Source organism: Trachinotus anak, unplaced genomic scaffold (assembly GCF_046630095.1).
Source record: "Trachinotus anak isolate AG129_WGS33_773 ecotype Australia unplaced genomic scaffold, CSIRO_AGI_Tana_v1 ptg000007l, whole genome shotgun sequence".
NCBI classification, from domain to species: Eukaryota; Metazoa; Chordata; class Actinopteri; order Carangiformes; family Carangidae; genus Trachinotus; species Trachinotus anak.
The window spans coordinates 6,125,609-6,142,995 of record NW_027273858.1 but is presented as its reverse complement, the minus strand read 5'-3'; the positions used below and the strand labels follow the sequence as shown (position 1 = coordinate 6,142,995).

Below are 17,387 nucleotides of genomic sequence, written 5' to 3'. Positions count from 1 at the left end.
ACAATCAGTTGTGGTTAAACTGTTTTGTAACATTCAAAGACCTATATCTTTGACCCCCCACATAGCGTGATGTTAAATTTAATCTAGTAATCCTTAATATTCCAGATTAAAGATCACAATCCACAGCAGTTTGTGTTCAGATGAACTCAAAAGCCTCAACTCTTCTCTGAGTAAAACAAACTCACTGCCTTTTCAAAGTCAGAACTTATTATTTTGAAGAAATAGTTTGACATTTATTGACTTCCAGTTTGAGATGTACATGAGAGGATCAATGCCGCTCTCATGTGTAAGATATAGGGAGCTAGATCTTATTTTAGCATAAAGACTGGAAGCAGGGGGAAATGACTAGCCTGCTAGCCTACTGGCACATAAAACCATAACTTGTTGTTTTTACATTTTGAATTTTGTACAAATGGAACAAATAGGATGTAAATTAACTAACGAATGAGTTTTAGATGTGCTGGTAGGCATTTAACTTTGAAAAGAGCCAAGCTACTGCAGCTGTTTCCTGCTGCTTCTGGTCTTAATGCTAATGCTTTAATTTGAATGAGCCAATACAAATTCTTCAAATTCTGACATCACTCTTGGGATTTGCATCTTTTTTCAGTAAACATGTACATTGTACTTGTAAGTGGTTCACTAATGATTTATAAAATATCTACTCAGTCATTACAACGTTCACAAAAAGGTTTGTTTAAGATAAAAAAGTAACATAAATGACAGATGCCATATGAGCTGCCTTGAGCCACAACACTCTTGTAAACTGTGACATGAATAGTTACAATCTACGTGGACCCGCTGTAGTTTACGTTCTGTCCCGACTCAGGATGAGTAGCTGACTCTGGCTATCTCAGCAAATCTAAAGTCTAAATCTAAACAAACAAAAAAATGTAAATAAAAAAAAAAAGGTTGTCCATTAGACATGAATATATGCTGTAACACTATGATACTTTGTTTTTTCAAAAAAATAAAGCAGGTATTCAATGATCCTATAATGCCGCACACAGAGCTTGGTTGAACATTTCTACCTCAGTAGCATTTGGGGATTTGTTCTGTTGTGCTGGGAAAGAATTTGGTTCAGATTTTTTCTCTCAAAAGATTAAAAATAAAGTGTTGGGCCTTGACAGACTTCCTTTCTTATGTTGTGGAAACCCAAAACCATGGTGACAGAAATGAAATCTCCAAAAAGTCTTTTGGATAATGTTATATTAACTGTAACTTATGAGACAGTATTTTTTACAGCTCTTTATTACAGCTATGACTTTGTAACTGAACTCAGTGCCTTGTCTTAGTCATAACTGGAAAAGAGCGATCATGTAATAATAATGTAGTACTTTGTGTCAAATTTGTTCGCAGTTTTAAAGCTGTCAGACGTCTGATGATTGATTTTGTTGCTTAGATAAAGGGCTGTGCCTGCCATAACATAATTTGTAGATCCTTTCTTTCACTCGGATGACTAAATCCCTGTGTCCATGTCAGGCGTCTTTCTTCCTCCTTTTGATTTCTGAATTCTCTGTGATAGAGTCAGAGCAATATGATTTTAATAGAGCCATAAAGATCGTCAAACAGTGGCTGTAACCCAAAGGAGTTCTCACTTCTGTGATGACATGCCCATTTATTTTTAGTAGGCTGAATTTTTGATGGAAATGGAAGTTAGAGCATGTGCTGGAGAAGAAAGCCTCTGTGTCTTCTCCCTCTCAGCTTATCTTTTGTCTTGATAAGAAAGAAGACATGCTGGGAACATAAATTATCTATATGGATAATAAATAATATAGAATAGTGGTTATTGGTTTTTGTCATGTAAAAGAATACTTAGACTGTATACTAAAGATAGACTCAGGCAAGAAGCAGCAAAGCTCCTGTTTCTACCAGAGGTGCTTTTGATTTCTGCCCAAAGTTAAAAACAACTATTTGTTTTAGAAATACTAGTATAACTACTGTTAACATCAGACTACTGATTGCAATTAATATAATCTGCACTTAATTATCTGCAATCAGCATTAACCCATTAATCTATAAAACTGCAAAACAGTTGAAAATGGGTCATATTTTATGAATATTATTAGACTTTTGTTACTTTTCACAACAGCTAAATATGGATTATTGCTTGATAACAGAACTCACGGTTCTGCTTTATTGATGCATCTTTTTCTGTGGATAAGGATTGTGTACTGAATGAATGAATGATTTTAGTTCCAACTCTGACAATATAATAATATCACATTTGTTTACAGAGATTTATTATGGTTTTCAATGTAATTTGGCAGGTAAAAGGTAAATAGTTTCAGTATTTATTTTGAGTTAATTGTTGGTGTAACATCCGAACCAATTCTCATTTTAAATAATTTTAAACATTTATTTTTTTTATTGTGTACGTGATGTTTTGCTTTATGGTGAAAACAAAAACTCTCAATTTATTATAATTATGAAATGACTCAGTTTAAAATAAAGCAGCAACAATTAGTTGATTAATAGTTAAAAAGAAAACTGTTGGTCAGAACAATTCAGCAATTTGAAGACGTCACCTTGGGCTCTGTTAAGTTTTGATTGCTTTTTTAGCCTACGCAAATAATTCAGTCATTGAGAAAATAATCAATAGATTAATAGATAATGGAAAAAATGGTGTTGCAGCCCTAATGTAAAATTTTTGGTCATAAACTATGTAAGCAGGAGCGCCCTGGTGGTGATAGTTGTCTCCAAGTTTGAAGACACATTTAGGCAATATGTAAATTTGTGCAGACCAGAAGGAAGTTGATATTGCCTCCAAATATCAGCCTCAAAGAAATCAGAATCCTGAAAAAAATCACTGGCATTGCAAACACTTGTGTGCAAACGTGTGCCAAAAAGACAATTTTGATCTTTGCCCCTTAATAATAGTCAGCCTGTTTCTCATGTGGTCATAAGATGATGATTTGTGAGGACAGAGACAAATTGAAATGTGAGGACAGAGACAAATTAAATCATGCATGCTAACTGGTGTGAAAATGTAATTTGCCTTTAATTGCCATTAAAGGCAAAAATCATCTCTAAAACAGGCTCAGTCCACATATCTAGGTATGTTTTCCGGAATAAGACTGTCATTTTATTACAGCCTCTTTTATTTTACATAGAGAAATTTTATTTAAGAATATTATGCAAAAGGGCATTCGTTATTATGTTCATGTCAGTTCTAAAATAAGTTAGGGGGCATAGCCATAATCAGCACCATCTGCATTACCTAGTTATGCATCACCAAAGCTAAGAATGCATGGCTATCATACAACATACATATATGTATCAAGTATGTGGATGTAGTGTTTATATATGAGAATACCAAATGCTAGATATCAGGAAAGATGGATAACTTGCTTACTGCTGCCACACTAGTTAACAGTGCATTCCATTTCACATCAAGCACATGTATCCATGGTTTATGGAAATTATAGGCTCTGCTGAAAGATGTTTTTGAAAATCAGATTGCTGGGCCAGAGTTATCTGTTGTATAATTCATAATGATCATGGCAGATGATATACTAAGAGAGTTCATCAATTGCTGGAGGAAATTACTCTGACACTGTTTCAGCATTTGCAAAGATTGTCCTTTTTCACTGTCACTGTGAAATAATGAAAATGACTCAACGTGCGGCCTCAATTAATCAAAGGTGCGCCATCTGCAATTTGAGGCACGTCTATTTTATGTGACATGCAAAGAAGCACATACAAATGATTCACTAACAAACCAGTGGATCATGCTGTTTCTACTGGAGCCTTCCCAAAAAGATACAACCACATTCTTCTGTTGAGACTCTCAAAATCTGAACAGGTTTTGGACTTGAGATAAAGTCATTGATGAAATAGCACAAGCTATTTTCCCATTATAGTGCAATGGAAAAATGTATCAAACTTATGTACAAACATCAGTTTTCATGTAACCTCCGGGTGTTCCGTGTTACGACGTCGTTACGTGTTTTACAAAATCAGGGCTGTGACCTCGATTTCTCAACGCAACGTTCCCTTGTTAACGGACAGGTACACCTCTACGATAAAGGCTGGTCTGTCTTAACGACCACGCTGTTGCCTAATCTAAATGGTGCACCCAGTGCAGCCTCAGCAATCCAAGTAATCTGGATATTACTGGATTCCAGCTGAGTTCACACTTAACTCTTGGCCGATGATTCTTCCATCCTTCAAGAGAAGATGTCCTCTTTATCCAGTTCCGGTGAAGCAGGCCTAGAAATGTCAAAAAGATGCTGCGGAGAGCCAGCACTTGATTTACTTGCTTTGAGGAATTTAAGTGCTTCTGTGAGTTGTGCCTCCAGGCTAGACATTCGAACATTCAGGTTCTTGAGGTCGTCCTTCAGCTCCAGCTTGAGCTCCTGCAGTGAGGCCTGAAGCGTTTGCTCTGGTATGGGGTAGAAGGTGTGCCTGGCCTCTGGAGGCTGGACAGGACTGCGGTCCTGAGGTGTTGTGCGGAAGTCACCCACTTTGTCTAGACGTAGGTCACTTTTGGTGATACCGCTGTCACATGAGTCTGTCTTCTTTAGAGATACCTGTGATTCGTGCACCTTGGTCCGTTCAGGTAAAGTCTCCATGGATTCGGCTTTAGACACTTTATTCCAGTTGTCAGCTTTGGCCATGGATTCCTTGAAGCGACCCCATCCTTTGACTTTAACCGGTTCAGCAGCCCGGCATCCTACCAGTGAAATGGCAGACGGCACCTGCAGTTTTGCCTTGTCTGACGGAGTACATTTGGGTGGTGTTGAAGATGAAGGTGTTGAAGATGAGGGTGTTGCTGGGCTTTCTGTTACTGTGACGATGCTGGTAGTTGTAATGGCTGTTTTGGCCATCGGGACGTCCACGTACATGGGACCCTTCTCAATATCATTTTCATCTAATTCTGGTTTCTCGGTTGCCATACGGGCTTCCTTCTGCTGTCGAAAGCGCTGGAAGAGTTTTCGTACCGGGTGATCAGGTGGCAAGTTCAGAGGGGCTTCATTTTTTCTCCTCTGTCGCTCCTCTTCCTCACGTTTCACATCACTGATCTTTCGAAAGACGATCTACGAGAGAATTTAAAATTGTCATGACTAAAGCACCATCATAATAAACATTAGTAAGACTTGATCAAAAGATTTGATCAAAAATAACAGTTTCATAGAGCAGTGTTTGAAAAGTAACAGTATATATAAAAAAAAATCATCTACAGTTATCGAGCAGGTGTATCTGTTGTACAGTTTGTGTGAGGAAGATTGACAATGGTTCAAAATGTGTGTGCTTTGTAAATGTCACCGTAAAGAGGCTATTCCCACTACACAGAGGGAAAGTTCACATCATGCCTCTGGCTACAGAGGGTGAAGACATACTGTTAGCTTACCACGCAGCTGCTAATGGACAACTGTGTTCTCAACCATTTGCATTATCAGTTTTAGCTTTGTAGTTTTCCTTCTGTACTTTGATGTTTGTGTGTTGCATAATGTCTGAAACGTGGTCCTGTCTCTTTAAAAACAAATCCAATGCTAACAAAATAACTGATAACTCACTCTTCTACTACCTTGGAAATAGTTTGACAAACACTCCCAACTCATGGTCCATTTACTACATAGATTTTTTGGAGCTATTGACTGCCACACTTGACTTACAAGACAAAATGAGAAATCCTAGGGATAAAATCAAAGCAGCCACTACAGCTTTAGTACTCAGTGTAATAGTATAAAGTAAAGGTTTGGCATTTTTAGGAATCTGTCAATTAGATGTCTAATGGGGAGTTTGATGAGAAGATTGATACCACTCTCAGGTCTCTATGTAAAATATATAGTTGGAGCCAGAAGCTGATTAGCTTAGCTTAGCATTAAGACTGGAAGCAGCAGTAAACAGCCAGCCTGGCTCTTTCTGGAGATAACAAAATCCCCAATTCAAACATTACAGTTTTTTAATAGATCCAAAACTCAAAAACCACAAATTGGTCACCTCATGGTGACAAGATTACAGAAAATAATTCTGTGGCTGTCTCCCTCTATTTCCAGTCTTAATGTTAAGCTAAGCTAACAGCCTGCTGGTTGTAGCTTCCTATGGAGTGTACAGGCTTGAAAGTGCTATGAATCTCCTCATTATAGCCCAACCAATACTGGAATTTTGAGGCCAGTACTGATAATGATATTTGAGAGTGTAAAAAAATCTGACTATATGTGAAACAGGGGTTAAATTGGCAGAGGTTGCCAGAGCTAATATCATATTATCATATCACACCTGCATTTTGCACAGGCAGACAATACAGAGCAGCGCAGCACACCAGCAACAGAGTTATTCACAATCTGTTATACTGTCATGTCTTCCCATGCATGCTGCTCAGAGGAGTCAGCGGCTCTCTGGCTTGTCTTGCACCGTGCGTACGCAACCAGGTCTGCAAGTGAGTTACCATGGTTACGGGACGCTTTGTCAGAGACAGTTCAGACGCTCATTTCAGTTCAGACATCTTTGGCTCTGTGTCTCTGTCGCTCTGAAACTTTCTCATGAATCCCAATCATTTTTTTTTTAGGTTAGTATGCCTGCCTTCAGAAAATCATGTATGTGATTGTACCGCAATACTGAAATCTTGTAATATAATTTTACATTTTTGGTTAACATTATACAGGGTTGCCAACACCTACCATTCGCTCTCAAATCAATCTCACTCCAAATAAGAGGAAGCCACTCCTTCATGAAGAAAAACATTTATATATGTTAAATGGGCTTTCTGTGCACACAGAACAAAGTCTGAACATCAGGATTTTTTGGCATAGTCCACAGCCTGATCTATCCAGTTAGACAATGTTCTTGACGCATTCTTGGTTTTCATACCAACTCAATCTAACTAACTTAGACTAGTGCAGTAAAAATGCAGGATATCTGTTTTAAATGACATTGTCTATGTATGTTTCAAAGTTTGGTGCCCCATTTTAACACATAACCAGGCGTCCATCTACTGGAGGGAAAATACTACTTTACAAAAACACATGCAAACTGTAAACTACTACAAACATTGTAAAAACAGAACAGTAACTCTAATGACCATGTACCAAGTAACATCTGAGATGATCTCCATGTTCTCAGGCATTGTGTCTATTTTTTAATCAGTTTTTTTCCATCTGCTCTTTCCTCATTCCCGGGCATGATGCTGAAATATACAACAATCATTCATCATAAAAGGTAATACTTTTTCTTCCAAATCTCATTGCAACTTAAACCACTTGAATGCTGAACATATCGTGCTGAATTTGTCAAGTCGAAAACACAAGCTCACGAGCTCCATTTGAAGACAGCGTCTGGCTCCTTATTCAGCCCATCTCTGAGTTTCCCTGCTCTATACATTTTGAAAGTATGGGACTTGCGAGTTCAAAGCAGCAGATGAGATTGCCTTTTCATATGCAGGCAATTCAATCTCACATGCACTCTCCTGGACAGGCTAATCTCATGATTGAAGCAGTGATTGGTAGCTACACCTGTGTCGTTGATCACAGCTGTTGATATCTGAATGAAGGATGAGAGAGTGGCCTTAATATACGGCAACTGTTTAATGGAACTGTGTTTTTGTATTAAGTGTAGTCTGTGTTGTTTACCAGTGTACATGTCTGAGCTCTGCCTGTAGGGTTGTCAACTATCTGTCGTTTTGAAAAATCCTGTCTAGTTAGATACAGTAGCCTACTTCTACATTTGCATTATTAAAACTATCAAATGAACATCTATCAAAGTAACATATGTTTTTGTTCACAGCAACAGCAGCTATAGTTTCAATGTCTAGGCTGAATCTGAAAATGACAGACATGAAAAAATATAAATTTAACCATTTTAGCAGCTGCATGTGGAAACGGTGGCACTTTAGTGACATTTTTCCCTCAAAAATAAGTCAGGTGTGTAAACACACATGTGTGCTTCTCTGCAGCAGGTCAGCGACAGAAGCCACCACGCACACGCAATGCAGGCAGAGTGTTGAGTGGGTATCAAGATAAGAGTGGGTATCAAGCTAACATCTAACTCTCAACAAGAAAGTGACTGAATTTATTTCTGTCGAAACTGTAGAAAGAAAAGCAGTCTCTGAACTTGCCCCACATGTGATCTCTGGGAAGTGCAGTGCAAAAACACCACAGCAATTATTACTCACCAATTTAAAAACAGGATCCAGAATGTCTGCTTAAAGTTAAAGCTCTTATTAAAAATAATGGTCTGGCCAAAGGAAGAGTAACAAGTCAAAAGGATTTGAAATCCAATTAAACGTATTTAAATAAGCGGATAAACAATGTGGAGAAGAAAAAGTTTAAATTGTTGTTGTTCTTATGATACTGTAGATTCTGTGCTAATAAACTTATGGAAATGTTGTTGTTGTTAAGTCATAATCCTTAAGACTTTTATGAAATCAAACACCATTCTTAAAATAATGTTTCTATCTGATTTTTTTTTTTTTTTTTTTAACAATAGCAACTCACTTTATTTACACTGAGTACTGTAATTATCTTTCTGTATAGTTGTTTTCATTGTCAGCAGCACTGTCAGAGGAAGTCATACATGTAATCCTGCATTACTGTTGGTAGTTTTATCTCATTAATATCAACCTCCTTGTTTACCGTTCACTCTCCCAACGTTGTATTGTAAGTTACTGCTAATCCAAGATGAACATTGAACATCCTGCTGCTGCTTCACGTTAAAATTAAACATTTTAACATTAAATATCAAACATTAAAATCATTCAACTGGCAAAATGTGGAGTTAATTAATGCGAAGAAGCCACAGGAAATGCAACATATTTGTCACTGAGGTTATTGATGACTACAAATGTCCATCAGAAATGTGTCTACAAAACAAGAGTCAATTTGGATTATTTCTTGACAGCAGATCAGTTTTCAGGGTGGAAGGCTGTACACACACAACTCATGAATAAGGTACCCAAACTCAACTGTGCCCTGCTTTTGTGCAGAAAAAAAAAAAAAAAGTGTGTGCATGTGCAGCATGAAATCAGAAACTGTGGTCCGTCAAACTATAAGTTATGTAGCCTCAACCAACATTTCTGAAAAAGATCTGACCTTCGTGAAGGTTACAATACTTGGTTTTTGTTTTAGAGAGATGTTGATTCAGCTTTATGGTCATTTTGAAGGCTGCAGTTTGTGGTGCTGTTGAACTGTACTGTGTTACTCTGTCTATTGGGCTGGACAATGTACAAACTGCACTGTATATATGCTGTAGGTGTAACACAAATGTTAATAGTAATATCTAAATATTTTCTTTTTTTCTCAATATTTTCTCTACATAAGCAGCTGTTGTGGAAACAAGGGGAGTGAAGTGAGTAGGTGAACTGTATCTTGTTCTTTCTTGGGGTTATTTGAAGGTTTACTCACCCTTTTTCGCAGGTTGTAAGTGAGCAGCAGATTTCTTGAGAAGTGATTGGAAAACGCTGTGTAGAACTCCAGCACCTTCTGCAGAGCATCGCGTTTAATGACGTGGAGGTCACAGTAGGTCAGAGCTCGGACATTGGCACAGGCTTGAGCCAGAGTCACCTCTTTCCAGAAAACATCCCCAAATACATCTCCCTTACCTGCAGAGAGAGGCCAGTTTAGACCAGGTAATACTTCCACAACATTGGCACTGCAAGAGAAATAATTTATGTGTTAATTTGGCATCCATTTCTATTAAGGAACTTCCACTTTAAAAGTCCACGTAGTTGTGTAAAACTACATTATAATATGTGTTTTAAACAATTTAATAAATGTTAAACAGGGAGGTTAAAGTAAAGTGTAACCAAAAAATCATGTCTGCAGATAGTAATGCTGATAAGTCATCTACAGTCTTTTTCTAGAAATAAGAGGTCAAACAGTCTAACCAGTTGATTTTTTACAGCCTGGCAAACCAAAAGGATTTTTTTTTGTTCATGCTCTATTACTAGAAGAGACAAGGTGTTTCATCTTGTTTGCAGGTGTGCTTTAATGTTGTTTCTGTTCTGCAGGGCAATTCATCTAATGAAAATTTGATTTATAGCAGTAACTTGTAACTCACTTCAGGCTCCATTACAGTCTGCATCCAGGTCAATGGTATCAGCCTGACAGTATACTGATTGTTGCAAAGAGGAAACGATCGCAGGTTATTGACGAAAAACAGCCAAGATTGTGTCACTGGTTGCCATCCATTATTTACTAAATCAATCATTCAGCAAATTAAAAGGATGAGGTTTTGAAAAGAAAATGCTGCTGGGATTTAACCAGGCCAGCATAAGCAAGCAAAAAGATTTGTTTTTGTTATTTTGATAAATAAGATGACCTCTAGGTGCTTTAGAGGTTTTGTAAATATTGGAAATGTCATGATATTTTGCAAATGGTCTGGTTTACTCCAAAACTATATGTATCAGGTGTGGGTTACTACAGTTCAGAGTATTGCATAGAGTTGAACAGGTTTGGTAGGATCTCATTTTACTGCCACGGGTCTCGGGTCTGTGTGTCAACATATCTTTATATCTGAATGGATGGACCATGTGGTAGCTTATTATCACAAAGGGAGAAAATATTTTATGAGTCTATGCAAAAAAAATATTCTTTTAAAATTTGATTCACAGATGTTGCCAAATGTCTTTTAACTCTGTACCCACTCCTGTGGGAAATATCTGCAGCTTTAACTACTGTATGCTACTAAAGAATATTAATCTGCAACTAGTAATAATCAATCAATCAATCAATTAATCAACCCTTTTAGTCATTTGTTAAGCCAAAAACGAAATTTTTGCTGGTTCCAGTTTCTTGTGTTAGGATGTGCTTCCGTCTTTATTATATATGACGGTAATGAAATGTCTCTGAGTGTTGAAATGCTGGTTGGACAAAACAAGCAATTTAAACACCTCATGTTGGGCTATGGGAAACGAAATGGACATTTTTTATATTTTATTGACTAAACAATCAATTAATCAAGAAAACAATTATAAGATTAATGAGCTTTTTGTGAAGTGTAGGTGGTATACTTAATACTGAAGAAGGAAGCCTTAAAAATACAGGCTGTGAGCTGTTCTGAATAGGAATTGTGGTTTTTATTGGATTGAAGACAAGTTGAAAAGACCAGACTGTGTTCAAAATGTTACTGAGAGGATTGTGTATCTGTGAAGACTCTTGTACAAATCCTCACTTCCTGACTCAGCAGAAAATGATCCCCAAACAGCTCAGCTTTCACTGCAGTCAGACACAGTTTGTTAAGTGCTGAGATACAGAAAGAAAAAGGGAGGATTTTGGGTAAGTCCTCTGACAAAGATATTTTTGTTACTATGATGCAAAACCGTTTTGCTGTAACAGTGCTTGAGTCCAGTTTGACTGAAAGGCTTCTCTGCTGTTGTCACAACAGAAACACAGATTTAAATAAAAAAATATACAATTGCAGCACCTCTGCATCTTAGTTACATTTCTTTAAAAGCTTCAATTATGCCAAAATGCTCAGTGTAATCTAGTGAAAACAATATGCATCTGGGATTGTGAAAGTTCTTGAAAGAATCTCAAAAGTCTTATTTATCAAACTACTAAAGTCAAGTGAATTGTGAAATTAAATGAATTAAACCTAAAAAATAAAAGCTTTTTAATCCAAATTTTAAAAGGATTTAAAAATGATAAACACACCCCTTTTTAGACAAGTTTTAAAATTGTTGTTAAAAAAAGATATTGGCCACGATGAATAATTCTTTAGCTGAGCCATTAAGTGTAATTCATAATAAGGTAGTTGAAACAACCAGAATAAAGCTGGTATTGATTTTGTTCACCATCCCTTTCCATTCATCTTCATTGTGTACACTCATGAGTGTGTTATGAAACTCTTCTTATACAATTTCTCTAATGTACTCTGTCTGGCAGCAGCAGGATTTCTTACCTGCTACAGTTTGGTTTCTTTTTTGCTTCTATTTCAGCCAATTTCCTATTATTTCATGCATGTGTATTCATTTTGTTTATGATAAATGTATTGGTTTTCTGTTCATTCTGAGATGCTAGGGGTTTCACACAAATGAATTTAGCTGTAAGTAAGTCAATTGATAAATGTATCTTATGCCTGGCACAAAGAACTCAGTTTTTTCCCTAAACTGACTGTTTAGAGAATACTTTGGTGTGATTGTCAGAAATTTTACTGTATAAATACAGGCCCTGGTTTCTTGAAATTACTGAAGCGAAAAGGGAAAGCAACAGTGTCAAGAAAACTAGTGCAGAAACTGCTTTGGGCCAAACGCATTTGAAAGAGGAAATCCTCTTTAAAGCAGATACTGTACTTTCTGTACTTTGGATTTAAACGCTTCTTGTTTTTTTTTTTGTTTTTTTTTTAAATCAAAGCCCTCAACTCACCTAAAATGGCCACCACCTCGTCATCCTGAATGACCTCCAGCGATCCTGACACCACAAAACAGAGGCTGTCCACACTTTCACCAGCGTGGTAGATCAGGTCACCAGGAGCACAGTGGATGGTCTGAAACTCCATAGCCAGAGCTCTGAGACACCCATCACTGGCCAGCCGGAAAGCCGGGTGTTCTTTAAAAACCTTCCGGTTGAGGTGAACACAAATATCTGCTCTCATGTCCTTCGGACAAATCTGCAACACCTGGGAACAAACAAGAATAGAGAGAAGAGCTATGGATCAAAGAGGCTGAATGATTTGAGCTGAATCATACTTAAGAACTGGTGGTCAGACTATTGTCTGGTCTGAAATGGTCACTTTGTCACATTATGTGATCAATGAGTCATAAATTGTTGCCATGACTACATGTTGGACAACGACAGTCTCAGCTTGTGTGATGTACACATAGGTGGTTGGTAATGTGAGGGACGAACTTCAGTCCACTTGTAGCCTTCATCATCACTCAGCAATGGAAGTGGAGAGTACCTGGTGGGCTTACATGTAATCTGCAGAGGGCTACATCGCTGATTTGATGTAATGCTCCAGACCAGAGTTTAAAAAGGCTACAGGTTCACTTACATAATTTCTTTTTTGCTTTGTTAACAGCTCTGCACAGAAAAGCACCCTGTGCTCCTATTTGTCAATAGAATATGTTTGATGTGTCGTCAACCTAGAGGGCAAAACAATTCTACACAGACATGCTCACCTTTTTTGCATGAAAACATTGAACTGGATATAGAGCCACAGTGGTGTCTTGGCAGGTGAGTGTACTGCCACTTGTATGATAGGTTAAGGGACAACAACAATTACCCAAACTCCCAGTGCCACTTTATGGGGTACTTAGTGCCCGAAACCTCGACACATCATCACCTTTTAAACCATTATGGAGAACTTGATAGCAAACAGTTGCTTATTTACACATCCAGTAGTTATGGACAAAGATTTATCATTCATATGGAGTTGTCTTTCTATCCAGCTGCTGAATTTAAGTCAAACATTCACTCTCTTTTAGCTTTGATTTTGGTTTCTACCAACTCCTGAGGGAAATATCTGGAGCTTTAGCTGCTAAATGCTCCACCAGTTGCTAACTTGTTCTAACTTGTTCTATGGTGCAGAGCAGGTTCTGTACAGTGGGTATTTGATTAAATAAAAATCTTGGCCTTCCATAAAATATATACCCTATGTTTTTTTGGTATTTTGCAAAAACAATTTTCACTGAAGCTTTTCAGTATCGTAACGTTAATGTCTGTCTGTGATATTTGTCTTTTTTCCAGTACATATGAAGACCTGAAATGTCCAAGAACTCTTAGTAGGCTACTTCAATTATTTATTTAATTTCCTTTTTTTTATAAATTATTATTCTATATCATCAGTGGCTGTTCAAGATGCAACCCAGCCTAAATATTCAGGAGGTATGTGTTACATTTTGTTTAATGAGCTTTCAAAATCATGCACATGTACTCAAAGGCCTCCAATTAAATTATGTATGATACTGAAAGCTCATTAAACAAGATATATTCTGCAGTGTCTGCCTCAAAATTTTCCAGAAGCTCCTTTTATTGTTCTAAAAAAATAATTAACTGTCACCAGAAACATACGTGTTTTCATACTATAGATAACGGATTTTGAGTTTCTTTCTTTTTTAGTAGCTTTGGTAAATATGTTCTGTATGAATTATGTTCCACGTTAGTGTCACATGGAAGCTGCTACCAGGTGAGAGTCCAGCCGCATCTCTGCTGAGTGTCACTGAGCAGCAGCCTGTTGTTCAAGTACATCTAATCAACAGGATGTCAGGCCATTGGATGGCTTTGCCTTTAAAACAAATCTCTTTGAAGATGAATGTCAAGCATAGAGGGATTATGTGCCATTTTTAGACCCTTCAGTGTGGCCTGAAGCCAGACAAATAAATGCTATATAGATGCAGTGTAAGCATAATAAAGAGGACACAATAAATATAACCTTTTGATTTTAATTACATGAAGTCTTCCCCGTGACAAAATCCTTGTCTTATTAGAAGTTATGTCCCCTGTTTGAAGTAAAATAATACATTTTTTTTCCATGATTGGATTCTGGACAGGTGGATTTAAATAGGGTGCAGTGATATGGATGCTTTCTGGCTTCTAATCAACCAGAGCAGCACAAGTTCAATCTATCTGCTACCAGCTTTAATGGCTTAATTTCCGCACATTGAAATCATTTTACCATCATGTGAATTCATGAATAGTAGGATGGCTGGTGTTAACTGTTTATTGCCATAAATGCCATACCACTGTCTGCTTTTCATAACGGGCTGCTAATTTATAAATACGTTTGTATTTATGTAATTAGTGATGCTCAGGATTATCAAAAAAAGCACAACAAACAATAAAAAACTGACTGCTATTATATAAAACATATAATAAGTCAGTTGTCAGAGACATTTGCATTCATAGGAATGGCCCTACTGTTGCAGTCCAGCCAAACAAAACAGAAGTGCTGTGACTATTGCTGGACTATTAAAGGAATAGTTTGACATTTTTGGAAACATTCTCTTTATTCTTAGAAGAGAGAATAAATACCACTTTCATTTGAATACAAAGGTACAACCAGCAGTTGGTTAGCTTAGCTTAGTATATAAGCTGGAACAGGTGGGAAACAGCTAGCCAAAGGTAACAAAAACTCACCTACCAGCACTCGCTAATTAACAATTTAAAGCTGGTTTGATTAATCCAGACAAATACCAAAGAATAAAAAATCATATGTTGTGGTTTTACAAGAGGTCAATTTTTTGTAGGTGAGTCAGACGAAGGTTTTTTTTTTTTCATCTCAGTATAATTCATCTGGATCATGGTGACTTGAAACTGTAAACTGTTTAGGGAGGTTAAAGTAATTGTAGCTAATTTCTATTGCCACTGGAAATAATACTCTACCGGAGGATAAAGAAAACCTGTCATCACACGCTATAAAGGAGCCATTAAAGATGATACAGTCTGACGTACCTTTTCAGTGTCAATACCCCGTGACATGGACCAGGTGGAGGCAATGTAGTCCATAACTCTTTCACTCAAACCCTTGGGCACCTGGTAAAGCTTGAGGAAGTCTCGAACGCTGTTAAGCATCTCATGGTAACGATTTGTGTTGGCGTACATCTGCTGGAAGATCGTTGTCACATTACCAAAGATGGTGGCGTAAAGCAGGGCTGGTTAAATAAGGAGAGAATGGAAAGCGAGAATAATAATTATTATTATAACTTGTGAGTAACACTATACTGTATGCTAACTACAATATATATATGTATATATACATATATATATATGTGTGTGTGTGTGTGTGTGTGTGTGTGTAATTGACCACTGGACTGGTTTGGTCATGGCAACTGTTATAGGCACTCAGTGATTGATCAGATGATTTTTGTTTCATTTTTCAAGTATTAGTTTCTCAGATCATCCTGTGGGTTTTGAAAGATTTGTTTAAGACATGTTACTCAAGGAATAGACACTGCAGTAGCTTTTAAAATGAAACATTAAAATCTCCATAGCTGTATCTGAAAAAAAAAAAAAAAAAAATTCAAGTCAGGATTTCCAAGGACATAAAAATCTGGTTTACAAAGACGCAAAATTTCCAACATTAAGTTTACAACAGCACAAAAATCTTGAAAACATTTTTAACAAAGACATTGATTTTTTTCATGCTTAGGTTTAAAAAGGAAAATGAAAAATCTCTGGCTTCACAAATACAAAAAATAATCTTAAAAACATGGTTTGAGGACATAAAAATATCAAAGAGTGGGTTTAAAAAGACATCATAATTTCCAAAATTTTAGTTCTGAGGAGCATAATTGTCCAAACCTGATTTTACAAGGACACAAAAATCCCCAAATGCTCTGTTATGAGACAGGTGGTCTTTATTACGTTACATGAAACATCAGATCAAATGTGCCTTAAGACCTAATATTGTTTTATACGGTGAGTGCACTAATCAATCACATGGGAAATAAACAGTTACTCCTCATCATTGCCTATAATTACAGCTTTTTATTGGGCGTGTGTGTGTAAACATTCATTCCCATGCAGCTGTAACCATACTAAATAATGACATTTTTTCTTAACTTGTTTTGTGATACGAGAATTAAAGAAAAGGAAAAGAAAGCACATCTCTGAGGTGGTTGTGTGTTTGAACTGGTGCAACAGCTGGCGCGTGTGTGGATCAAAGCCATCAGATGTCTGCTCTGTGTGAGTGGTGTTCTCTTGGCAATGGAGCCCTAATTAGCCCTGCTAGAAGGGATGGAGAGGAAACATGCCAGCCACACATTTCAATTATCCTCAGATGATGACAGTAACCTGTGCATGCGTTTGTGTGTGTTTGTTTATTTCACTGTGTACAATCTTGAATCAAAGTGTTGAAAAACTGCACAGGGAATAATACTAATTAAAATGCACTCAAAACTCCCCAAAGGCAAGGATAACCACAACTTTCATCCTTTCATCACGATCCCTCACTATACTACTATGTTATCAAGTGTTGCAGTATTGCATCACTTTATCACCTTAACACAAAGAATACGTTCTTGTTTGTGGCGTACTCTCAGTGCTGCATCAAGATCAGCAAGTTAACAGATTAAGAATAATTTTCAAAAAGGTCTGAGCTTATTACATCTGAGATGATTTGACAATCGCCTCCTTTTGAAGTTGCCAAAGTTCAGAGATGGCTGCTACTCCAAGCTTGAGCGCAGATGGCAACCATCACTTCTCTGATAAGCAGAAAATGCTGCAACAAAGGAAACTAAATCGGTCCCTGTGGAACAGAGCTTCATCTAGTCCCCAACATTGCTCTTTACTTGCTGATGTGCACAACTTCGTTGCATCGTTGCTCGGCATCTAACAGCTCGCTTGTTTGAAGGTAGTTAACAGACAGTTGTCAGAAACAGAAGCCCCTGGCAAACAGTTGCTATAGAAACAGGACATATGTATAGTGCCCCCCTTCCCCATGCCACCCCCCCAATCCCTCGTCACACTGTGATCTTCTACTGCCAGCACTGATCCAGTGCTGATGGTAAA

At 37.3% G+C, this 17,387-nt stretch overlaps 1 protein-coding gene across 4 annotated transcripts in view; it reads right to left on the bottom strand.

Annotated features, from left to right (window-relative positions):
• Positions 1-2,422: 2,422 nt before the first annotated feature.
• Positions 2,423-17,387, bottom strand: part of kcnh1a (potassium voltage-gated channel, subfamily H (eag-related), member 1a) — a 40,795-nt gene continuing 25,830 nt past the window's right edge. For all 4 annotated transcript variants that reach the window (XM_071480083.1, XM_071480084.1, XM_071480085.1 and 1 more), the window contains 4 exons: positions 15,330-15,529; positions 12,303-12,555; positions 9,342-9,538; positions 2,423-5,036 (listed from right to left, as the gene is read on the bottom strand). In XM_071480083.1, the coding sequence (XP_071336184.1) occupies positions 4,167-5,036; positions 9,342-9,538; positions 12,303-12,555; positions 15,330-15,529 (1,520 nt within the window). In that variant the 3' untranslated portion in view covers positions 2,423-4,166. The remainder of the gene's footprint in view (positions 5,037-9,341; positions 9,539-12,302; positions 12,556-15,329; positions 15,530-17,387) is intronic.